A 26,277-nucleotide genomic window follows, 5' to 3' on the forward strand; every position below is an offset into this window, starting at 1 on the left:
GTATACTACAGTATTTTAAAATGTTATTCATTGCAAAATTGTGTGGTTTTACAAAACTGATACAACTAATAAATTCTTTTTCTGTCAGATAATTTTTAGTTTTTTAGTTACCTTTTATTTTCAGGTAATACGCCGTTATTGCTTTAGTTATATATGTACAAGCAAGAAATATTATCAAGGCTATTAAAATTGTTCTGACCAATATTTTTAGGAATAAGGAGAAAAAATGAATCGCTAACTGTTTCACTTTTCATGTAGGAGACAAGTTTGATTCTGGCAGGGACCAAAGGTGCTTTGGTTCCCACGTAACACTTTAAGATTTATAATATAGTCTTGGTATTGGAAAGGATCGTGAAAGTCCTAATAAGTAAGTGAATAGAGAAGAGCTTTTGACGCTCTATAGTACAATCGTGTTCAAGGAAAAGAGTGACAATTCTTGCTTCCTTTTCAAAGACTTCGATTTATATATTTTTGTGCAAAGTAACGTTTTGATTATTCGTCTATAAAACGATTTGAAATCATATAGCATTACGCACATGTTAACGGTACGAAATTTTAATGGATAATTGAATATTTTGATAACAGGAGATATCTAAATGCTTGGTTTCGCAGAAGAGTAAATTTTGTCCGTATCAACAAGCTTTATTTACTGACGTAACACGTTTTTGTATATTTCGTTTTCTGTCAGAGATCAGCTTTTCCTGCATAAAAGATAGTCAGGAAAAGCTGATAGTTGTTTCTAGTATATGGTTCATGAAACAATTTAATACTTTAATATTAACACTATTTATTTTCAAATAGTGTTTTATTTTCAGCGTATGTTGTGTTTACTGGTAGGATTTATATTCAATATTTAAGAAGCTTGATACCACGATTTTTACTCTCCAAAAAGCCCGTACTGAGATAAAAATTTATGTTGCACTTTTCAGTAATAAGTACACTCATATTCCAAAACCTTCAACATCTCGCTTTTTGTCGAAATGATGAACTCGTACGTAGCTGATTTTGATACTTAAGCTTGCCAGAAAAGTTTCTAAGTGACGAAGATAAAGATATGAGACTTACGAGTTTTTTTTTTTTTTTTTTTAACAATTAAACATTTAGAGTTTTTTTTTTTTTTTTCATTTCTTTCAATATCAAAATTAACGGGATATATGGGCAGTTTCTCGGTAATCTTTTACTGTCATCAAAACTGAAAAAGCTTCTAGCAAATTGTTGCCACATTCGCAAGAGTTATGGATTTTATATAGAGAATAATATTGAATTGTAAATAAATCATTTTTGTGTGTATTAGTCATGAGGGAAAGTTAAAATTTAGCATTAGACAATGCAGTATGTTTTAATTTAATTTAATCTCTTTAGATGAGATTAAGTATAATCTGTTAATAAGTTATTTTATTATTGTTTCTAATATTCCTTAACATAATTTCGAATTGGTTGCTTTTTTGGATATACTGTTTAAAAAATATATTAAAATATAGGACAATTTATATTTTATATCTAATTAATAGGCTTTCGACTAGTTCAGTTTATGGTATTGAAAAAGTAGCAAACAGCATCGTGCCCAGTAATAATTTGCATAAAATATGATTTTACATATGATTTAAATCATTATTATTACCCAATATTAAACCTAACATCTACAGATAAATAAAGTAAAATGTTGAACTTACATCTAAAAGTAGCATTTAATCAAGTGCTTTTCTGTCAATATTATCAGAGCTCTATATGCATTATTTCGTAAACTTTGTATGTAATATGAGTTACGGATAGATAGATGAGAAATACGCATGTCAAACAAATACCAATGAAATTTCAAGAATGAATTCTAAGTTTCGCAGTTCAGGTATTCGTTATAATTCGTGTCCTTAAGATCTTTTGCTCATGAATTTATTAACGTATAGATGTTAAAACACCAGTTTCCTTTATTTGTCTTCTATCTGTAGCTAATAGTCAAATATCGACAAATGCTTTTTGGTGATGAACGTAGGTGCGTGCTTTTACATTATGCATCTTAAAAGCTCATGTTATTTTGTTAATCATCAACTAGATACATATTGCTGATTTTGTACATGTACTTCTGTTGTACTAGTTTCTGCGTTGGACTTGTTTATAATTTATGGATCGTAGCAAATTCATTAATTTCTGTTTTAAAACTTTCGCTTATACTGCCTATTTTGTTAGATTATAGCGTTCTTTGGTAGATATATTGTCTGCATGATTCTAATGTGGGATATGGTTGAAAACGAACACAACAAATGCGATTATTACTTGCGTTTAATTTCCAAGTCTAGAGAAGAAAGTGTTCCTGTAAAAAGCAATTCTTATTCAGTGCCATTTCTTGCACACATATAGATGGTGTGCCTTGTTCATTTTAAAAGATCGTCATATACTATAGCTTTTAATCACTAGCTTTTAATTAATACAGAAATATAGGTTGCACATTGAAGTTAGGGGATGTGCACTTGGGCGTGTTATGTGTTAGTTATTATTATTGCCAATATATCAGTATCAGTATCTGAGTATCAAACATGAAAATACGTCAATAGGAATTGTATTTTGAATTTAATAGTCGGTGCTTTTTATGTAGAAGGGTACGCAAACGAAAAATATTTTGTCATTATCAAAACGCTTTATTTTCAGTTTATTTATTATTAATATAGTGAATAAATAATGAATATCTTGAAGATTGCACATGTTAGAAAAGGGGAAACGAACACCAGTCTTTAAGTTAAAATATGTTAACACCTGTACAGTGTACAAAATTTCATATTCTCTTGAAAATATACTGTATAATATATATTGAATTGCATACAATTATATAAAAATGTGTAATAAATATATAAAACTAACAATTACCTAAATTACTTTACCTGTAAACATTTTAACAGAATCGAAAATATATATATTGAATTGTTGGAAAAGTCACGGCGCATTTTTGCAATAGATGGCGCTAGTTCATTTTTGGAAGTACTAGACTCATCCGTATATACGTTATTGCGATGTAATTTGACAGTTGTAGCTTCATTTTAAACAAAAAATGAGTGAATTGACTGAGTAGTTTTGCAGATTTCACAAGTTGAAGATAGAGAACCAATCTTCATTTTCGCTATATTTTACTGTTTTACTTCTTAAAATTAAGAACGTGCGTCAGATTTGTGAAAAGTTGGTAAAGTTTATGGTCTCAATACGTTACAAGAACGATAGTGCCAATGGTGGTTCGGGAAATTCCATGCTGGTAATTTTGATCTGAACGACACTCCTTGGTCAGAGAGGTCCATCAAGGTTGATGAAGACAAAATAAAGATATTAATAGTCAAACTCACGTAACACGACATGAGAATTACAGGAACAGTGAACATCAATCATTCAGGTATTTACGACCACCCGAAAAACCTGGGATACGTAAGCAAGCTCTCGATGTTTGGAATGCCGGCACATATAAACATTTACAATATGCTCATTAAACGTGAGGGAAACTCCTTTCATGAAGCAACTGATAAACGGTGATAAGCAGTAGGTTAGTTACTAGAATGTGGTACTCAAACTGTCTTGATCCCGATGTGTTTATGTACTTGAAACGGCATTGAAAGCATTCATTCATCAGAGGAAGGTAATACTCTCGGTGTGTTGGAGTTTTAAAAGTGTTTTTTGTAGTACCAAGGAACCAATCAATCAATTCGAATGTGTACTGTCAGCAATTGGACAGTTTGAACACATCCATCATCCAGAAATATCTATATCTGTCGTCTCGTTAATGATAAAAATAAGTTGTTTTGTTTCAACACGACAACGCGAAACCATAACCAAATGTAATTACTCTTTAAAAATTATTGGAGCTGGGATGGGAGTTACATTTTCACATCTATTTTCTTCTCTAAGCGAACATTTGATTTGCTTTGTCCTGTTGTTTTGTTTATTCTCATTATATTGTTTCTTTCAATAGTTTGTTTGAGCGTGTGAGAGGCGAATTCCATCATCTTCCACTACTTGTGCTGTCATCAGCGAATCTTACTGTGCAGAACAATATGTATTTTGGCTTTCTTGACTTTTCTATGTAAATATTAAATAAAAGTGGTAATAATCCGCATCCCGTTTCTACATATTTCCTTATTACTTTTGCGGTGTTACAATCTACGTTATCAAAAGCGTTTTCGTGGGGAAAGTATAGGTACGTATTTGTTGGCTTTTAGACCTTGTTCAGCAACATTAATAAATTTAATCGCGCTTTCTTTGTTTCCCATCTGAATTCAAACTTGCACCCTGAGTTTATTATTATTATTATTATTTGTATTTCCAGTATGGTACACTATTTTACACGAAGGAATGCGTTCGCAAACTTAGTGTTCCGTAGCCTTTCCATTTCTGTTCTGTACCTCTGACCTCTTTGGGATTGAAAGAATAATACTTCTCTTGAAGTCTTCAGATGCTTTGCCGGCGATTAGCTTAAACTTTTTCGCAGTGGGTTTATAATCTCATCTGATAGTCTTGAAGCTTTAGTGCCATTTCAAATCTTAGTTCATCTTCCCCCTTCATACACTTCTTCAAGCAAAGACTTCTCAAAAATATGTTCGGTGTGGATGCATTTGTTATCCACAGTTTGTGTGCTGCAGCTATAATTTTCTTTTTTAATTCTGTTCACTTCAAATCATTATCCTCTACATTCAAGCAAATAGCTTTCTCGTCCATTCTTCAAAATTTGATTTGGATGTTGTTGTTTTCTTTTCAGTTTTAATATGCTTCATTTTTTGCGTGATCTGCCTACTGTTCCTTTCTTCTTCAGAGTCAGAAGACACTTTATTTGGAATGGATTGTGTTCTGAATCAGCGTCTACTTTCGACTACCTTTCGTTAATTTTCACTTGGCTTCTGAAGATTTTTCCAGACTACTATGTAGTGTATCTGGTACCAGATTTTGTCTCTTTTATTTGTTCTCTGTGTGTATGCGCTTCTAAGAAATTGCTATCGTGAGATTATGCTCTACAAATTTCGTTAGGCCTGTTCTTTTTTCATTTCTTCTATTTAGTCCAGATTGCCATATTATTTCCCTTTCCTTCACGTAAATTTTTCATATTTCAAACTTGGGAAAGTGAAAGGACTTCTATTTGTATACATGGTATCTCCTAAAAGTAAGGAGACAAATTGTGGCATTGCTTGCACGTGCGCTTGATCGGGAAACCGGTGGCGAAGGAAGGTGGTAAACTTTCAGCTTTACAACGCTTCGAACAGTAGAAACGAGTAGACAGGTTCAAGAGTACCCTTGTTTCGTCGGATGTAATTAAATTTTCATTAAAGTTGCACTATCCGGTCGTGACCTAATGTCACGTTGTAATTGGCCCACTTTCCCCACACAACTGTATTCATATAAATACGTACGTTACGAAACATAGCTGGGCGAGCGAAGGGGGTTAGAAGCCCTGCAGGGTTCTTTTGATTCTACCTTTGCGCCCCCCCCCTGATAATATCACGTGACATTACGTCATGCTCGGATGATGCAACTTCGATGTAAATCTAACCACACCCTGTTTCGTCACTGCGTTACGGGAACAATGGAGCAAACACTGGAACAGCGCTACGCGGTGAAGTATTGCGTTAAACTGAGGACTCCTATTGAGATGTTTGACATGATTAAGACAGTATATGACAATGATGCATGTATACAGATCGCGAGTATTCAAATGGCACAAAGTCTTTACAGAAGACTGAAAAGACATCTATAACGAGGAACAGTCCGGGTTCCTATCGACGATGATTACGAACGTTAATATTAATTGTGTGCTTGCTTCATTAAACACTGATTGATTTTAAGTGTTCATTTGATTGCAGAAGAGTTAGGGATTCCGAAAACGAAAGTTCATGAAATTGTAACTGAACATTAGCAAATGTTCAATGTGCTATCAGGGAGTTTTTTGACCAGAAAAGGCATAACCACGCTTTTCTAGTCATCATACGGTTCAGACCTCTCCATATGACTTCCTGTTTCCGAGGACGAAAAGCGCGTTGAAGGGGGACTGATACGACACCGTGGAAAACGTCCAAAGGGCCGCGACAAGTGCTCAACGATTGAGACGTCTACAATCAGCGGGAAAATCTCTGGGTCCATTGTCCACCCAGCGACCGAACCTAAGTCAAAAAGCAATATCGTATCCACTAATATAATGTTCCTAGTTTTGTGCATGAGCTTATCTCAACTATTTGGACCTTACGGACTTCATACTGAAATTCGCTGCACTATCAGGATGGTTGGATATTGGTTCAATATTTTCCATCATGGATCTTGACTTAATTGCAATAAGGAAATTCGTCAGAACCCTTGATTTACAGTACATTGTATATTAGTAGTAGTTTGCAAGACAAATACAAAGTGAAGTGTTTCAATTGTCTATAGCTTTATCACCTGCATGTAAAGAAACAAACAAACAAGTTTTTATTATCAAGAAGAATGACTCGAAAATAAATGTCTTGGAATAAGAAAGAAAGGCAGTTATATGAACAAAAATGAAGACGACTTGAATATGAAATAAAGTTTCAATTCAAGTGACTAATGATAGAAAAACAAACCGAAAATTATGAGGAAAAGAAAAATGTAGTAGGTATTTTTTTTATTATCTGTAATTCCGTAAATTTCATTTATTTAAAGCTTAATGTTCCGTATTTATATGATATACAGTGTATATATATATATATAATGTGTGTGGTGTGTGTGTGTGTGATTATAAATCTGTCATTCGTTGGTACTAAGTGAATAAAACTACAATAACCTAGCACTTGTACGAGTCATTAAGAAGTAAACATCCTGATGGGTGGAGTAAACATCCTTAAATATTTACTATGTAATACTTTTGTATTAATTTATTATACACTTAACTGCCCAACGGTATTTCTGCCTGGGGCATTAATTTGGTGAAGAAGAAAAATGTCTTCTGTTGACATTTTCAAAAAAAGAAAAAAATGTACTTATATGTAATATAACTAGAAATTACTGGATGAGTAATGGAATTATTTTACAAAATGCAAACAGTTTACATAACGAAGATACTCGTGTTCATCCTTTTTTTAAAGTACTATTTTAAATATTCTTACGTTATCTTAAAAAAAAAAAAAAAAAAAAAAAAAGTTAAAATATCCGTAAGATTTGAACAGAGACTGCAGTAATATAGTCTAGGTTTAGAGGAATACTGAATAGATGAAAGAATAATTTCTCAGTAAAAATTTAATATAACACTTATTTACATTCATACGTTTCATAGAATATTACATCTGAAATATACATTTCTTTTGAGTTTTTAAAGTGCACATAATATCAAATCACATACATAACAAAACAGGTAAATACATTTTGTACATGCATGTGTAAACTTTTACTATTATTATTCATGGATACGTACATTAAAGAAAAAAAAAGGCAACAGTTCTTTTTTTATGAAAATAATGTCATGGTTGGAACATCTTCACTCAGCAGCCAGCCGAGTGATTGGTACATACATGGGAATAGCGACATTTTACACGCCGTAAGACTTTCGTGTCACAAGTTTCAATAGTTACTAAACGAAGGAAATAAAATAATAATAATAATAAAAATAATAAAAAACTAACGACAGAAATTTTTTTATAAAATAATCTTTCTTTAATGTATCGTTTCACGCAAGATTTTCGAAAATTTTTGTTCGTAATACAAAATAGCACTAACGTTACTATATTGAAAAGTGAGATTTTTTTCTTTTCTTTGATCAAGTTTTAATTATAATTTCATTTCTCCTGTAACAATGCTGTTATGAAGATCGTTTGTTAGAGGAAGATACTGGCCTTTGTTTCTGAAATACAGTTTATCTTTGATAACAGCTGGATCAAAGCCTTCCTTCTGAAGCTGGGTTTTCTTTAGTTTGAATGTACCTGAAACAACATGATTAATTAATATAAAAGAATGGTCATTCATTAACATTCAAGTAATTTGTAGATGCTTAATGTTGAAAGATCAACTTTCTCTAGGCAAAGTTCTAGGTAAATCTTCAAATTTAAAGATATTTTTGACCCGATACTTGGTAGAAGCGTACCACTATGCAATTTGTGCCAGAAATAAACCTTATTCAATTTTTGCTTAATCCTACAATTGACTACGTTGATATATTTACAACATATTTGTAGCCGTTTCTGGATATCTCCTATTCCCACCGTTCGTGTTATATTGTTCGCTTTTCTCCTTATCATTCTCTTATTTGAGATTATGTTCATTCCATATTCTTTCAGTTTCTTTCAAGTCCATATAGAACAATTATCCCCTTCAAAATTCAAATTTAGTTATATCTTTTGAGCGTTACTCTCACTCTGACGTTCAACTTAAAACATAAATTTTCAAATTTCAATGTTGTTCATTTGGATATTTGAATATTTCTGGGAGCCTACATATGTAGCGCATATACTACTTTTATTAAATTTTAAGTTTTCCGGTATTGAATTCCTTAGATCTTCAAACACTAGGCGAGCATTGTTTTAATTTCAATGATTTGATCATTTTCTTCTCTGGTTTGTCTACAGAAACGAACATGTTTCTAAATTAACTCCTTCCGCTAAAATTAATTCGCATTTTATTCTATGTTAATGGTATTAGCAACGAAGATAAATCTCAAGTATGACACTCGGTTTAGCATTTGTTTCGGAAGAAGCAAACGGCTTTTTTTTATCAAAGTCAACCTTGGCAAGTAATGTACCCAGAATGGAACAAAGTAAGAACGCTTTCAAAATTTTAACTGGAAATCCGATCGGAAAAATGCCATTGGAAAGACCTAGGCGCAGATAAGAGGACAATATTAAGATGGTTCTCGCAGAAATAGGAATACAAAGTAGAAATTGACTAAGGAGAGAATAGAGAATTTTGGTGAATGTGGCCTTGAAACTTCGAGTTCCATAGGTCATACGTACGTTACATTTATATAAGGATGGTCTGGCGGTGAGAACCTCCTTTTCTCGCTAACAACGTCTCGCATTATCTTAAAATGAAGACTTAATGAAACTGTCAGATTCGCAGCCAAGGAAAGTATGAAGACTCCCAACACCACCAATTTTTTTTCTACTCATGTAAATTGTCAAATTATATTATACAAGACACGATGTATCTCCATGAGTTTTATATTAACTCCCCTGCTATTTGCTGCTGGCTGGTGGCCTGGAAAGAAGGGTTCCGTTGCACAGGCTAGATACTAGCATTACATAGACTATGTTCTTCGTCTGTCTAGGCAATTGAATTCATTAGTAAAGGAACCATACTTGATTCACCAAATATAAAGGCTACAATAGAAAAACGAGAACCACAATAAACTGATTGCTGGAATCTCACAATATTGAGTACTATAATAAGCTGTACAGGAAGTTGATATCAGATTCCAATGTTTAAACTTTACCTCAGCTCACTCCCATTGTTTGATAAACGCCAACATGAAACATTTTTTCTTTCCACAGAACTTTTAAATACACAGAGAAACACTTTTTTTTTGGGGGGGGGGGGGGTAACAGCAGATGAAAATAATGGATATAAGCGACGTACTAGAAAAAGTGGTTGATGAGAGTACACGAATTCCTTGGAAATAGGTAACCCCATCACAGAAAAAGAAAGTGCTTTATCCAGAAGTATTCCTGTATATCCTGGTGTCACCGAAAGCATAGACAAGATTTCTCTCATTTTTCAAAATCAAACCAATTTTTCAATGCCGAAAAACTTGAAGAAACTACAAGAGTTAACAGTTTTGGATGCTTATTATAGTGTGTATGCAATGCAGTGCCAATATAATGAAGTGCATTCTTCAATAATCTTGATGAAAATAATCTAAAGAAGATTGGAATCCAAGGTAGAAGAAATATTAGCAGATTACCAGTTTGAATTCAGAAAGAAAGGGAACGAGGAAAACAATACTTGCATTAAGAGGATTGCTAGAAGAAAAATTTCGAGTAGGAACAGCAATTTACTTAGCATTTGTGGACTTGGAAAAGGCGTTTGATAATGTAGAATGGAACAAAATATTCAAAATCTATATATATAAAAGAGAACGCACAAATCCTTTGTTCCCTCATCACGCTAATACGGCTGAACCAATTTCTTTTATTTTTGGGGGGTTATTAGGATTTGGACCCTAGATGGTTTTTATCATATCACTTTAATTTTTAATTACCAGTGTCTTGAGATAATTGACCATTCAAGTGTCCATAACGTACAAATCCTTTGTTAGTTCATCATAGGTAAAAATAAACGTATTTATATGCAACCCGCATGACCGTGTCACTCGGCGGGTTAACATAAATGACAGGCGATATAATGTTAACATTTACTGCAATCTACTATGGTTTTTATCATATCACTTGAAAGCGAAAACTTCCGGGATGACCGCAGCGAAGCGGGGCGGGTTAACATAAATGACAGGCGATATAATGTTAAGATTTACTGCAATCTTCTATGGTTTTTATCATATCACTTGAAAGCGAAAAAGTAAAAATTATCTAAGTAACAAAGTTTATTGCGTTCCGGGGTGACCGCAGCGAAGCGGGGTGAACGCTGCTAGTTCTGAATAAAGCAGGAATAAACTATAAGGAGCGAAGAATAATATATAAAACCGGTACAGACAACAAAAGGCAACAATTGAGGTAAAAGGAGAGACAGAGGAGAAGCAGCAATTCAGAAAGGGGTTAGATAAGGATGCCCATTTTCACCAATTACATTGAACCTCTAAATTAAAAAAAAAAAAAAAAAAAAAGAACATTCATATCATACAAATAACTGTTCATGGACAGAAAGTACACACGATTAGATTTGTGGACGATATCATTATATTAGCAGAAGTGAGAAAAAATTAGAGACACGTGTAAACGGTATGCAACAGCTATTTATCAGCAAATTCAACACGAATATCAACAAGAGCAAAACAAAAATTATGAGGTGCGCTAAAAAAGGGGAAAAAAATCAAAAATCGAAAATTTGTGAATAAAATTGAAATACGGAGAACTGAAATTGGTTAATTCCTTTCATTGTGAAGTTCACTTGCGTCATGACAAAGCTTCACCAAGTTAAAGTACAGTTACTGCATCCATATTTCCAATAATTATTACCTGTCAATTCCGCTACTTTAATGATTCTTACAAAGAGAGGTTGTGCGTAGAGGGGTAAGTGTTTCGAGACTTCCTTTGCAAGATGCTCTAAGTCGAGATTTTCTTCAGGATCCACGATAGCTACCATTCCTGCTTTCCCCTCATTGCCGGGTACCTGCAATGAAGAAAATGTTTATGATATATTACTTTATGATAACTACTTTTATGATATTCCAAGACATGAATTAACTCATAATTAAACATAATGTTAGGGTCACCTCGAAGTAAGTCTAATATTACTTTCCTTGTACCATATTAACTAGATAAGCCCCTGTCTGAATTCTCTTTAGGATACTTCTTAATGTCAAAATTATATATTACGTAGTCAGAGGAATGCAATGTTAGCAGTTCAAAGTATTAATGGTGCTAATTTAACCACACTTTATCCGAAATACCAGCGTCGACCATTGCTTGAACCACTGGTGCATACTCTAATTGGGTACGTTGCAGAGCAAGAGGGACTTCAGTCGGAGGATGATGATGCACTTGGAATGCACAGCATGGATCACCCGGAATTCAAATGATACTAGAGTAGGCACTACACGAGGGGTTTTGAAGAATGCAATTTGAGATTCACTTTGCACTTGTTCCCTCTTCTGATTCTCTAGACACTTTACTGTGTTGATCATCACTATCGCTTTGTTGATCTTGATCATCTTCAGGTATTTCACTAAGATTTTGAAGCAGCTGACCTCAGAAATTCCAGTCGTTCGGAAGAAGCTAAAACGGTTCGTGTATCGTGGTGATTGTTGTGATGAAAGAACTCATTCTAATGTTTAGCTGAAATAGATGATTTGTTGATGATTGTAGGATGTGAATTTATGTAAATAACCAACATTGAGCATTTGCCATTGTTTTAGATACTTTGAAGATACAAAAGTCTCTGTTTGAGTGGATTAGGAAGCAAGACAGATTTGGGAATGTTCATCCAGTAGGAGTTTTGTATGAAAGTAGCCTTCATGAGAACTAAATGCTATTATCTTCCTTTAGACCTAAGTCATTTAGTTCTATTAATTGAACTCGAGATGTGGCTAAATTTGTATTAATGCTGAAAGTTTCAATGGGAACTCCCACCTTCGTCATCGGCTTATTTATTTATATAAACACACATTGCTATTTTAATCTCACCTCAGGCTTCCATTGTAAAATGAAAAATTATTTTATGAGATACGATTGAAGCAGCAATGTGTGCTTATGTTAATAAATATGCTGCTGACGAAAGTAGGAATTCCCTTGAAAGTTTCGAAATTAATAAAAAATATATATATATATATATATATATATATATATATATACGCATTCCTGAATTTAACTTAATAGTTATAATCATTGTGTCAGTTTAGTTTCTTCAGTTGTCATTTATTCCTAGCTAACATTTTGAGAAATCTTCATCCTAATGTATTGGGTTCATTATTCAATGACTCCGTTTTAGCACTATTTCAGTGAAGTATCATCACCCAACAAAATTAATATGGTACAGTCTATAAAAGGGGTCTATAGCGACAAGGAACAGAGTTAAAATAATGGATGTTAAAAGAATTAGCCCAAAGAAATAAGCACGTTCAAAAGAAATGAAAATTCTGAATTTACAAGAAGAATGAAGAATAAACACAGTAGGCCAATATAGTTCATGTGGGTAAGGTTTGATAAATGTAAAATTTATTACCATTGTCACATCGAGTAAGAATGTCTAGCGCGTCTGAGATGTAACTTCATCTGCTATGTGAAAGCTCCCTTCGCATATGTCTGGCGTTTCTGGTATGAAGAAAATAATGGTCAGTATGAATCAGGTGTTTAATGCTTTGGACATTGCTTCTCATAAGAAAGATGATGAAACTACCATTAAAACATGTTTCAAGCAAGTATAGGAAGATGCTTAGAAGTCGGCTATTCTAATGACGTGCCATAATTAGTCTGCTGCTGTCACAACAGTAGTCCAAGAAAAGCAATGCTATTGGATGTATATCAGAAAATAAGCTAAATATAATACTCAATTCACCAAAAACATCATTATCAGTGAAAGTTACCATAAGAAGAAGAAAGACAGACAAATTAATTGGTATAATGGAACTTAAATCAGGTACAGCGGGACAAGAGACGAAGGAATTCGATGAAAAGGGAAAGAAAAAAATGAAATGAAATCTTTGAAAATTACGTCCCATGGTTATACCGGTTAGGCTAAAGGAGACGGTGATTATGAGAAATGAATGAAATGGTGGAATGAAGAAAGTGGGAGGAAACGGGAGAACCCCGAGAAAACCCACGAGCACAGTGTTTGTCCACCACAAAGTCCACACGGCGCGAGCTGGGATCGAACCCGGAACCCCAAACAAAAAGGGAAAGAGAATCAGGAGGAATTGGCTAAGGAGTATAGGCCGAAAAACAGAAACATACTTGAATCAGAATTTTCTGTAAGAAATGAAATTTTCCACTGGCTGGAAGAACTACAGGTATTGGGAAAATTAGTGATGTTTTGTAAGAAGAGAAATACATTTTTATTTTTCAGAAGAAGCCTAGGAGGTTATTATATTGACATATTGCATCGTAGTTTGTGGCAGTGTTGAACTAAAATATATAATATAGTTTTCATTATTGCATAGTGTGAATTTTTGTAAACAGCAAAAGTTGAAGAGTTGATATTGCTCTACGCAGTTCCAGGGTACAGGAATCTCGGAGTAGATTTTGGAGCAATACAAATTGGAGACTGTGTGTCTAATATAAGTGGTGTGTAGAAACATATAACTAAAGCCCAGAATTAATGGCGAAATAAAGGCCCGAAAATGGCTGGCAAAATTGTAAAATAAACATCCAAAAATGGCAGGTAAAATGGCAAAATAAAATAAACAAGCAGTCACGAACTTTGGGGAAAAAATAGATACTAAAATGTGTAAAAGCTATAATAGGCTATAATTCGTTTACTAATCGAATAAAATGTTTCATTTTGCACTTTGTACTTACCATTTTAAATTCTGGAAACTTGCGCAATCCGAGAAGGGACGACATCTAACAATTCATTCGCCATTCTTCAGTAGTAACAATGAAACAATAACTTAAAAACACTATCACATTTTACTCACACGCGGTTACATTAGCACACACATTCAAAGCACAAGAAAAACTAAAGTGAAGCCATTTTACACTACACTAGCAGTTTATTTTCACTTACGAAAGGTTTTTCATATTCTTGTTCTCTAAAACTATTAACATATTTTTAAGATTTTCAAAGGAAAGACTTTGTCTCCTGTCAGAAAGAATTCGCTTAAGATGTGAAAATGATCTTTCTACATATACAGATGTCATTGGAGCATACTTGAAACATGTAATTTGGGAAGGATCCATGTCACTTTTAACAGTTGTATCAGCATCACCTTCCATAACACTAGCGATGTCCTTCAATTTTCCCAAATCTGGATTAGCACTTACAACATGATCACACTTACGCCGACTGTACTCGCCCTTGTCACCAGGTACAATACTCAGATCGTTGAGAGTATCATTGAAGATTTTCAGAGAACTAGCGAGAGTTTTTTTTTTTTTTTTTTTTTTTTTCAAGCTTGGCAATAACATCTGGTAACTTTGCAAAATGTGTTGCAATGAAGACTAAGCTTTTTTGTTCCCAAGGAATTCTTCTTAAGCAAACTTTGAGCAACCTTAATTAAAGAAGCATCATCCTCATCAAAAGTATCAATGATTCTTTTGATAGGTTCAAAGTTGTTAGCATAATAGAGAGAACAGCTATAATCCATGTACCCCATCTCGTTAAGACAGGCTGTGGTGGAAGCGGAAGTTCAGGGGCTAATTCGCGAAATGCACTTGTTCGCGAGGGAGCTTTCAGAAATACCTTTCTCATATTTGACACAAGAAGGTCAACGTCAGGAAAATGAGAACGAACTTCCTCTGCAATTCTATGTAGCGCGTCTGCCAGACAGGTGACATGCAGCATACGTGGGAATAGAACCTTAAGGGCTTTTGCTGCATTTTTAATGTATGCAGGACAAAAAGAAGAACATTATCGTATTTTGCACATTCTGGCCATAAAATACTCAGCGATTTTGTAAAAACCTGTGCAATTGCCGTGCCATTTACTTTCTCCAGAACTTCTAAGCAATCAAAAATGTTTGTGTGCCTTCTCCTCCCAAAGTTCCAATTACAACGTTGGCAATGGAACGTCCTAGAATATCGCAAGTTTCATCAATTGAAATCTATATATTTTCGTCAGCAACACTTTTACGGATATCGTCAATAGTTCTGCTGTACGTGCTATCAACGTAAGTCTTTCTCAAAGATGATTCACTTGGAACTTTTTGCTTTGTTTATTTCTCGAGAAAGTTTCTAAAGAAAACATTTTCTAACTTCCATATAGGAATGTCTGCGTTAATTAGAGCTTCACACAGACCATTCGCAAAACTGTTAGTACGCGAAGCGGGATTTGTGACTGTTCGAAGAAGATTTTGAACCTTTTCACCAGCTGGTTTGAGTGTCTTTACGGAACTTTTGGTTTGCAGAATTGTGTTTTGCAGTGTTATAAAATAACGCTTTTCAGCGGAAACCACAGTTTCACATAACTTACAAAACAGTACAGAACCGTCTGTTAAAAACACAGTACGCCCGAACTCACTCACAAATTTTTCCAACATCTGTTGCCTAGAAAGACCAACTTTCGGCATCTTGAAATTCTGAAACGCACATAAATACCAGTTCTGTATCACGCACGCCTAAGATTCACAATAACTGTCCACCTGGCTACTTCTTGAAAATAAGCATCTTCGTTTGTCATTATAAGAACCGAACACTGCTTCAAAATTCCAAGAACTGAATACGCACTAGCATCCCCGCCCCAAGGGCACCAATTCTTTGTAAATTTGGGGAGGGGGGCATTCAGATGCAGAAGGTATATATTTGAGGATTTTAAGACAAATTGCATTCAAATTATGCAAAATATTGTATATTTATAAATACAACATGGGGCCCACATGAGCTTTGGGGAGGCCCTCGGCCTCCCCAGGATCGGCGCCCTTGCCTCGCCCCTTCACTTGTCACATTCCAACGGGAATAGACCAGCTATTATCAGACACCGAGATCACTTGGCCAGATAAGAGCGACTCAGATCTGTGGTATGCTGTCATTCATGAGTAAATAAAGAGTAGTGGAAGAGAAAACCTGTGACAATGGCAACAAATTGCTTCTAAATTGTGAAATTGCACTTTTCCTGAAAATATCATGAAAATTGTAATAATAGCACTTATGGCATTTTGCCATTAATTCCGGGCTTTACATATAACTAAGTGATATTGTCTTTTCTTAAGCTTACGTAAGTTAGCCAACATTCTGCAAAATCTTCTTCCTGATAATAATATGTGCTTCACTACTCAACGACGTATTTTAACGTTAGTTCAGTGACTTTGAACAGTATTTTCATTCATCACTTACACGAAAGAATCACTGACTAGTTCTGAACTTTACCAAAACAAATGTTCTGATACTTTTTTGATGCTGTTTGATGAAATGTAAAATACTTTAACATAGACTTATATGTATACTATTAAAACATAGACTCATATGCAAATACGTCTTTCATGACTTGTGTTTTACGTAGTACAATATACACTTCTGGAGATAGACATTTAAATGTTATATTGTCACTTTATTAGTAGTGTATAACATCTAAACACGATCTCAAGTCAGCTGGGGAAATTTCTGATTTATTTCGTTTTTGTAAATGAGTAATGCTTATTTTTATAGATGAATAATTCGTTTAGAAATATAAATCATCAAATATAAATTTAATCTTAATTCTCACTAAATTTTCGATTCTAATATTTCTTGAGTTTTATATTCAATCAAAGCATTAAAACAATATTAATTCCCATTTGCATTGACAAGACGTATTACATATATATTCGTCCACCAAGAATAAATTTTAATGTTATACAATTATAACAGAAAATATATTTCCCTATTGAAAAGCTACAATTTATTTTGTAAGCAGAATAAAAAAAAACCCTCTTAAAACAAATTCGTCATATTCATAATTCGTTATTCATTTTAATCATATTTCGTAAAAAAGGAACAAAAACATTATTATCCAAATGAAAATTATACAAATTAATGTCTTGAGTCGTCCACTGTCTTCAATTTTCCGAATACATGAGGCAATTAAGAATATTCGAAAAATAACTCTAAAAATATATTCCATTCTCTTAATTTTTTATAAATAATAAAAAAATATTGTTCATATTAACAAATTGCTAGTTAAAGTAAGAAATGCGAGAGAGATAACTTCTACAAAGTCTTACCTCCACGCCATAAACAATGGAATCTCTGAGCCCAACAACAGAGGTAATAATTGATTGAACTTCTGTCGTGGATACATTTTCACCCTTCCATCTGAAAAGAAGAAATGCATTTATTGTAATGTATTGGGTAATTTAAATAAATAAATAAATAAATAAATTTTTCATTATAATAATAATCTTTCATCATAATATTATTATTTCAGTGCCGCGAACAGCTTTTCGGCAAAAATACAGCATGTGGTCACAGAACACTACATTGAGATGGAATAATAATACTAATGATAATAATAATAATAAAATAAGAAGACAGTGAAAAGATGACTATTAATATAAAACACGATGTCGATAAAAGTCAGTTAAGCAGAAATAATTCCTTGTCAATGCTGTAAAAATTATCAAGCTCTCTCTCTATCTAAAACAACGTAAAGCTAAGAAGAGCAGTCTTAAAATTACATTTTTGCTTAATGTTTCTAAACGTCATTGCTTAAAAACTATCAGACAGATCTCATAAAACATTCACTTGCTTTAATACAGTAAGTCTAAAATGTGCTTAAAGAATCTGTCAATGTTTTTAAAATTTCACATTTCCAATTCAAAGGAACTAAAATCGTACTATTTCTAATGCTATGATTGGGTACTTTAAAACCTTCGCTGTATAAAAATTATCTAGTAGATTTTTTGCATGCATGCATAAATTTTTCTTCTATTCATAAGACTTCTATTCATATTCATATTCATATTATTATTATTATAAGATAATACTACTACTACTACTAATAATAATAATAATAATTCCCTTATTTAATAGCTGTAATAACTTAGGAACTTCTTTTTTTCTTCAAATAAAGTCATTTTTCTAAAATCGATCTGCATACCATGAAATAATTGCACACCGCAACGGAAAAAGTTAGCGAGAAGGCCATTTATAGTTTTAGTGTATAAAAGTAAATTTTGATTTCAACATTTGGAACTATTTTTCTTGCTACATATAAATGTAGGTGACAAGTGAATGCCGGTACTACATATTTAAGACGCCTATCTGCTGTATCATTTCTTTCGTAACAAATCAATTAGTTGTTGGAAACATTCGATTATCATTCGATTTAATATTGTCCCTAGATACAACAATCACTTTCCCTTGGTAAATATCCATTATGTTCCAAGAGACAAAATGAGCTCTCCGACAAACATTGTTCTGGTATTCTCCTCATTGGTGTAATTTCGTTGTAATTTATACAGTACGAAGCTGGAATATCAAACTATCAAGAAAACACTTTTTCTTTAGCCTTGCACGAATATACCCACATTTATAAAGCAATATATATAAAAATAAGTCCTTGGGATAAGCAGCTTCCTCTGTTACGTGTCTGGATATTGTGCAAACGGCCAGATTGCAAACAAATTTCTCCGTTTAGATATATGACAGTGTTGTCAGAGGTACTGCTTTTACGTGAAATTTCTTACGTATGCATACATATTTCAAGGAAACAAAATGCTTCACTACATAGTGTACATACTTTTAAGTCCTTCTGTGTTAAGTATTCAAAACTATTTAACATTAAATCATGCAGAGGCCTGCTAACTTAATTGTTCTATATGAAAAAGAACTTGAAATATTAAACAATGTTTTAAAATCATTAACACTAATACATCTGTAGTATAGGACTTTTCTTCTCTATAAAATTTCAATACTTTATATAAATTTTCCAAAATGCAAATTACTTTGTGTAGCATTTTTTTTCTCGCGTTTCCAATTTTCACTTCAAATCACAACAATCGTATATAATAACAGAATAAAATGAGAAATGGACTATGTCTAATGATTTTTATTATTTTTTAATATTCTAGCAATCCTAAATACAACACCAGCGACTCTACCTAGGTACAAAACACATGCAGAAATGCATCAGATACGTAGTACCTACTATCTATTACTTATAAGTCACTCTAAAGCATGCTTTTATTTATTATGAATAAGGGCGTGAAGTTTTCGTTTTAACGATAACATCGAAAACTTGAAAAAGGAAAAGTAAAGTATATAGATATACTTAAATATATTATAGAAGGCCTCTTTTGGTGTTTTTAAATCGTGAAATAACGTGAATTTGGTACTTTTGTCAAAATAACACCGGAATACACTGCATAAAGCGATAAATTCTCGAAATCGCCATGTTGGCTGGTAATACTAATAAAATAACACGTTTCCTTTGCAGCAAAATGTGATTCACAGAAGACCATCAGTCCTTTTATTTTTAGACCAGTTGGTTAGTGAAAGTTTACCCCTGAGATTTTGCTGCCTGTGCTCTTGAAGCAAAATCTTTGCCAGCTTCCAACGTTGATTCTGAAAGATATTTTTTAAAATACAGCTCCGTAGTTACGGTAAGGGGGCAAAACCTTCAAGAAGAAAATGTGGAAATATTGACAATTTTGTCCTTTGAAAAATACATTGAATAAACTATAAATTAGCCATTAAGTGAAAATGTGTGTTGATAATGATATGAATTGCGTTTTAAATAAGTACATTGTGAATTGATTTTTTTTTTTTTAATGAAGAAAATGTTAAGAAACACTGCAGTGTGGTTTTTAGTTGATATATGTATTTAAATCATACATTAATTAAATCCAAGTGTGGGAGGAATATCGAACCATTTTTCTCAGATGGTAGGTCCAAAAATATAATTTATTCTTTTAAATTGAAGATGTGAAAATTTAGAACTATTCGTTTAATTTTAAAATTATATTTTATTTTAATTAGCTTTCACAGACCACTTTCTCTATGTTTACAATATACTTGCTTTTCAAAACCATATTGTTAAAGCAAATAACCCCTATTGGCTTGTATTAAATCGCGAAAAATAACACCAATTTTGGGCAAAAAATAACACCGATTTCAGGGATAAAATAAAACAAAAACTTCACGTCCCTAATTAAACGGCGTGACAAACATCTTAGCATTTGAAGGCGGCGTTCCAAGTTCCCTTTAAATGCTGCTAGTAAATGAAATACCAGCGGTATTGCCACGTTTATTTTGTACACATCCATGTCTATCCCCCGTCACCTGATCGCGCTGTAGTTCGTCTGCTTAGCCATAGCCACACCCCTTTACCACTTGGCAACGTCGCACCAGAGCTTGCGTTTTATTTGTTTAGTTGGAATGCCAAGATGTTTGTCACAGGTTTTATAAATAAAATGTTTTATTACCTGAACGTGTCACCTGTTCTATCTTTAAAGTACAAATAGCCAAATTCATCTCGCTGTAGCAGGTCACCTAAAGAAAAAAAAATGTATTCAGAATATTATGTGGATTAGTTTTGTTCTTATAACTTTACACTCACAGTTATGATCAGAGTCTCTTTCTCTACCCGAAATAGTTAAACATTAATTTTAATATTTATACCCTAAAATTTCTGATGATGACTCTCACTTTCTTTATTAAATCTCTGCTGAAAAGAAACTATGTGCAGCGACTATTCTTGATAAGTCATTCATGTACATTGATATGTTCATAATTTATAAGTGTATAGAGCTTAATTCAATACAAGCAGAGAATGTTTAATACAGGTACATGCATTCTTGCAAAGGCAAAATACAACAATAACAGAACTTTTCGAGGTGTTATTGCATCTCGCAGCAATGACAAGGCTCACGTGGGTCACTTTTGTCCTAGTTATCTGGCTCTGGGTCTCGTTTCTCAAACTTGGTCTAATCTGATGACTGGGACAGACCTCGTAACCTGCAAGTTGCCGATATATTTATTACCAGCTCTACAGTATTACTGCAGTATTTTATAGTGGATTAATGATGTCCGCTACTCGAATTCGAATATTCTCGTGTTTAATTCGCTATGTGACATTTTTCAATCAAAGTACTGTCTCGAATATTGCAAATTTAATTTTACGTTTATACACCTTCACATATTAAAAAATCCTATACTGGTGTTTAGTGTGCAACGAGTTCAAGCACTTTATCTCATATCCTTTCAGAACACGTAGTATTGTTGTGTATATACAGTATATTACTATACTAAATGTTTATTTTTCCATAATATCTTGTTCAAGGCAGAAATTAGAACCTCGAACATTCCTTGCTTACGCCACTGGTGATTTTGAATAATGACTATAAAAGATTTAACAAAACACTGTGTGACTCACTAGCATCTCTCATAATCTACGCGACAAGTTGTACAAAGTCGTTCTCTTAAACTCTGACATCCCTAATAAGGAAGACAAATTGCTTTTTTGTGATTCTCATCCGCTTACTCTTTGATAGACCTTGCAGTTATCTTTCTGTGTAATGCTTTAACACACACACACACACTCACACATATGTACACAATAAGAGAGATAATAAATTATAGACTTTTTAATAAGAAGAGGGAGAGGAGTGAATCATGCATTTTAGAATTACATTAGCAGCCTGCATACTGTTCACATGTATGGCGACGTTTTATTGTCTCTGGGTCACACTGGGTCTGTTCAGGTTAGATTGGGCCACGGATCTGTCAAGATCATTAGCTCATGGGTCACGGGTCTTCCTTCTTGCTGATCACGGGCCACGAAATTTGTGAGCTGTTCCATTACTGGATGTCACACAGCATTCGAAATTAGGATCAATATCTCACCTGGAATGTCAGATACGACAATTACAACCGTCTGATAGACGAAGGACTACAGACATTGGTGGTACATAACTCACCGTCACCGTGTAGCATGCCTTCAATGGTATTGCTATCGAAGCAATTGGTATGGTGAATGGCGTGTGAATGTGTAGTAATGTGATCCGGTTCCACCTCGGGCGGTAATAACGGTTGTTTGCAGATGCGTCGCTGGTCGGTAAACCCGGTATTTACTACGATAGCAACACACACGGTCAATGTCAGGCAGTATAGTGTGAAAACCTATATCCTACAATGAGTGCTCGTAAATGAACACCTAATACCAATGTGGCGGAAGTGATTGACCTAAGTGTACGTACAAGCCTATTGTGGAGATATGTTGCCAAAACAAATAAACTATTGGTTAATTAATGAAAGTTGATGTTTTAATATTGACCTGGGACTTCAGCACCATCATGGCACCCAGCATTACTCAAGACTTATTAACTCACAATTATTTCAATTCTCTCCTACTTAATTCCACTTATTTGAATACATTTTACATTAAGAACTTTGATACCTGTGTGGACTTTACAATGTTATTATTGTCTTTTAGGGCGATTAATTAAGATAATTAAAGCTGCACAAAACAGGCAATTCAGACCTTGCTCTGTGCCTCCATAGTTACAGCTTATGCTAAACTTTCGTTTTACTAACGAACAATTAAATACATAAGACAGTTTAAAGCTCGTAGTAACCTGGTAGTTAATAGGCCTATTTACGACAATATATTAATCTTTTATGCTATTAATGATAGGAGAGTATTGACCTGTGTAGTCCGGCTTGGTTATATAACATTTATTTAAATATGTTTAGAGTAGAGTGTTATTATATAAAGAAACTGAAACCCACATTGGCATAATACTTTGTTTCTTGGTGTTGAAAAGTAAAAATGAGGTGAAATGCATAAGAATCGACAGAATTTCTTCTATAGAACACTCTTGTGTCCATAAGGCAAGATTGGCCAGTGCAACGTAATTTAGAACATCTAACCCGTTTTGTTGCAGTTTCTGTACCATCAGGGATATGTCTCTTGCAACAGGGCAATGCCTGCCCATCTACACTCGTTTTACCTAATCATTCTTCAAGGCATATAACAACGCCCCTGATCTGCACTATCACAAGACCAACACCTCTTGAGCACGTATGAGCTTGATTGAACTTCATCTGGTCTGGTCCGCAACCCTGATGACAAATTTTGACCAATTGCGCTAACAGAGGCCCGGTAAATTCCGAAAGATGCTAATTGAAATCATGGCAAAATTATAGTTATATTTTTAATAATATGCTGAGTTGTATTTTTGTTCTAAATAAGTTATATTATCATTGTTATTAATTTCTACATCATCAACAATCAAGCAGTTGCTAAGAATTGAGTTTATCTTATTCGTGTAGCAATATGAAGTGGACTAAGGTAAGTGTTTATATTCCCCGTTTATTTTCTGAAAACGTTCCTAGCAATGGACAAGAAATTATCTATTAACTAAGAAGAAATTAACTAATACTCAATTATAAAGATGTTAGTTTATAACTTGACTGTTAAGATTACTTAGAAACAACAGAGGGATGGAGAATAGCGCCCTGGAATAAAACCCTCTGCAAAGGAAGCTTCGGTTGTAGTTCACCTTAATGCTATCTTCCATAGCTTTAAGTTTGTAGGTCATGAGCGCTGAGGGGCTTTATAGAATCAATTGGTATTATCTCAGGCTCGGCAAATTCCCCCAAAATACCATATTTTGTAAAATCATGATCATAACTATTCTACATTATTATTATTATTATTAACTATTTTTAGTGTTGTGAATATATCTTAGACAAAAAATACATTCCTTAGTAAACTATTAATGTACAATAATTTTCAATTGACTAAAAAAATGTTATAGTACTTAATGAAATATAGCGTGATTTCAACTGTACTGGATAAGGCTTTCGTCAGAAGATTAAAATATCAAATTTCTAAGGTTCAAGCTGGTTTTTTTAAATAAGATAAACAAAATACAATCAATTTCTTAATATACCATTTTCAGAAAAATGTAGTTAAGTTAAAGTTTCATTTAGTTTTCTTTAAAATAAGTATTCTTTTATCCTCTTAAATTGCATATTCAGCAAGCTGAAAATTCAAGTTAACTTTTTGGTAGTATTAATCGGATCTGATGAGGTAATTTTAGGAAAGCAACTTCGGGTAACTGAGTTACTAAGACTTAATGGTATTTTACGAAATATGATGAATCTACCTCTTTCGAGTGCAATGAAGTTACTAATTTAAACGACTTCTTTAAAACTCTTTCGTTGGGATCAAACAAAAGGCTACAAAAAGCTCTCTTAATTTAATTTACTACAGACAACCTCATTTAGATGGCTAAATTTTAATTATAAAACTTATTGTAAGAGACAGATCTAACGATTTTCATGAAATGGATAAATATTTCTTCTTCAAGTTCCAGAACATATGTGATGCATACTAAAATTACGCACCGTTTTGCCATAGTTCAACAACTAAAATTGTAGATTAATACAATGTACATGAATTAATTTTATATTTTTATGGTTTGACTGTGCAAAATTCTAAGCTTCTATGTTCGTTTCTAATAAATTCCTTATGAAGGAAATGTATGAAACTGACCTGAAATGACAGATTTCACCGTAGAGGCGCAACATTTTGTAACAAACTTTTTTCTGCTCGTGTGAAAAAGCTATCTATTCTCAATGTTCCCAATTAAAGGATGTTTGTGGGGACCCTTACTGACTGTACTGTGCAGAATTGGGTGCGTGAATTCATGGGAAAGGGGGATATAAACTGAAAATCTGCTAACGTCTGGAAACCCGATTTGTGTAACTACTGCACAATACGTCAGCTGAAAGGAGGGTCAAACGCATTTTCTCAGGACATCTTAGACCTTTATTATAGTATCCATTCAAAAATGAAGCCCTTGAATTGGAGTTGGAGGAGGGTATATAACATAGGCCTACATATTTCTTTTGACACATCCATAGGCATAGGATCCTGTGCCATCATTATGTGGGAAGTGCATGATGTGTGTTCTTAAAATGTCATTCACGTTGAACCATGCTTTTTAACGATTTTTATTTTCAACTAGTGTACACTGAACTAATTATTCATATTATACACAAATTTTAGCTTCAGAACCCAAGATTCGAAGTTCTTGAAGCTGCTCTTTCCCATTTCTTCTGTTAATAGATTAGTGATACAATAACAAGTATTTATAATCAATTTAAGTTTAGATAAAACAAACATCGTTCGATCAAGGTATAAAGACAGATAATTTCGTACAAGACTCTAAACTTTTTACTTTACAGCGACGAAAGGAGAGAGAAAAAAGTATGGTGGTCGTGAAAAAAAAAATCGAATCCCAAATTTCAACGGGTTCACATGTTTCATAGCCCACAGGTTTACATGTTTCACGGCTTATAGGTACTGAAGAGGTTAATTTTCGACATCTGTCCATCTGTTCGTCCTGATGTAGACTCACCTAGAGGCCACACCATTCAACGTATCTCAACCAAATTTTAATTTTTTTTTCATGTCTTCCAGGGTTTTCTTTTTCGAATTTTCTTCCTACCACTAAAAATAAGAGTAGTTAGGGTAAAAATTTTAGGGTAAAAATTTTAAACAATGCGATTTTCCATAAACAACCCCATCATATGGTGAAAGTCATTTCTCTGGGAAAAATTGAGGAGGGATAGTTTATTCTTGCGGTGAGTTTTCCTTCGGACGATTTTCTCGAAAACGATTCAGATGATTTCGTTCATATTACATAAATATTTCAAGAATAACCTGAAAACATGGCATAACTCATTTATCCTAAAGAAGTGGATAATTTATTTTTGGGGGTGAGTTTTTTTCGAACAATTTTCTCAAAAACGGCTCAGACGATTCCCTTCATGTTACATAAATAAATGTTTCATTTAATATTATGGCAATAAGGCATGACCCTTTGTTCTTTAAAAATTCTACGAGGAGTAGTTTATTCTTGGAGTGAGTTTTTCGAACGATTTTTTTTCAAAAACAGACGATTTTGTTCACATGTCATAAATAAATATTTCATTAACAACTCTATAATATTGTGTAAATTATTTCTTACGAAAAAATCACAAGGGGTAACTTACTCTTGGGTGAGGTTTTTCTCTGACAATTTTGTAATATTCGACTGATGTGATTTTGTTGTTTTGTAAA

At 33.5% G+C, this 26,277-nt stretch overlaps 1 protein-coding gene across 1 annotated transcript in view; it reads right to left on the bottom strand.

Annotated features, from left to right (window-relative positions):
• Positions 1–7,197: 7,197 nt before the first annotated feature.
• LOC145672960 (long-chain fatty acid transport protein 4-like) overlaps positions 7,198–26,277 on the bottom strand; it is a 93,453-nt gene continuing 74,373 nt past the window's right edge. The window contains exons 9-12 of the mRNA XM_081742227.1: positions 20,630–20,696; positions 17,429–17,519; positions 11,094–11,247; positions 7,198–7,892 (exon numbers count right to left, since the gene is read on the bottom strand). Coding sequence (XP_081598353.1) covers positions 7,741–7,892; positions 11,094–11,247; positions 17,429–17,519; positions 20,630–20,696 — 464 coding nt within the window. The 3' untranslated portion in view covers positions 7,198–7,740. The remainder of the gene's footprint in view (positions 7,893–11,093; positions 11,248–17,428; positions 17,520–20,629; positions 20,697–26,277) is intronic.

Source organism: Thermobia domestica, chromosome 2 (genome assembly GCF_964235325.1).
Source record: "Thermobia domestica chromosome 2, izTheDome1.hap1.1, whole genome shotgun sequence".
NCBI lineage: Eukaryota > Metazoa > Arthropoda > Insecta > Zygentoma > Lepismatidae > Thermobia > Thermobia domestica.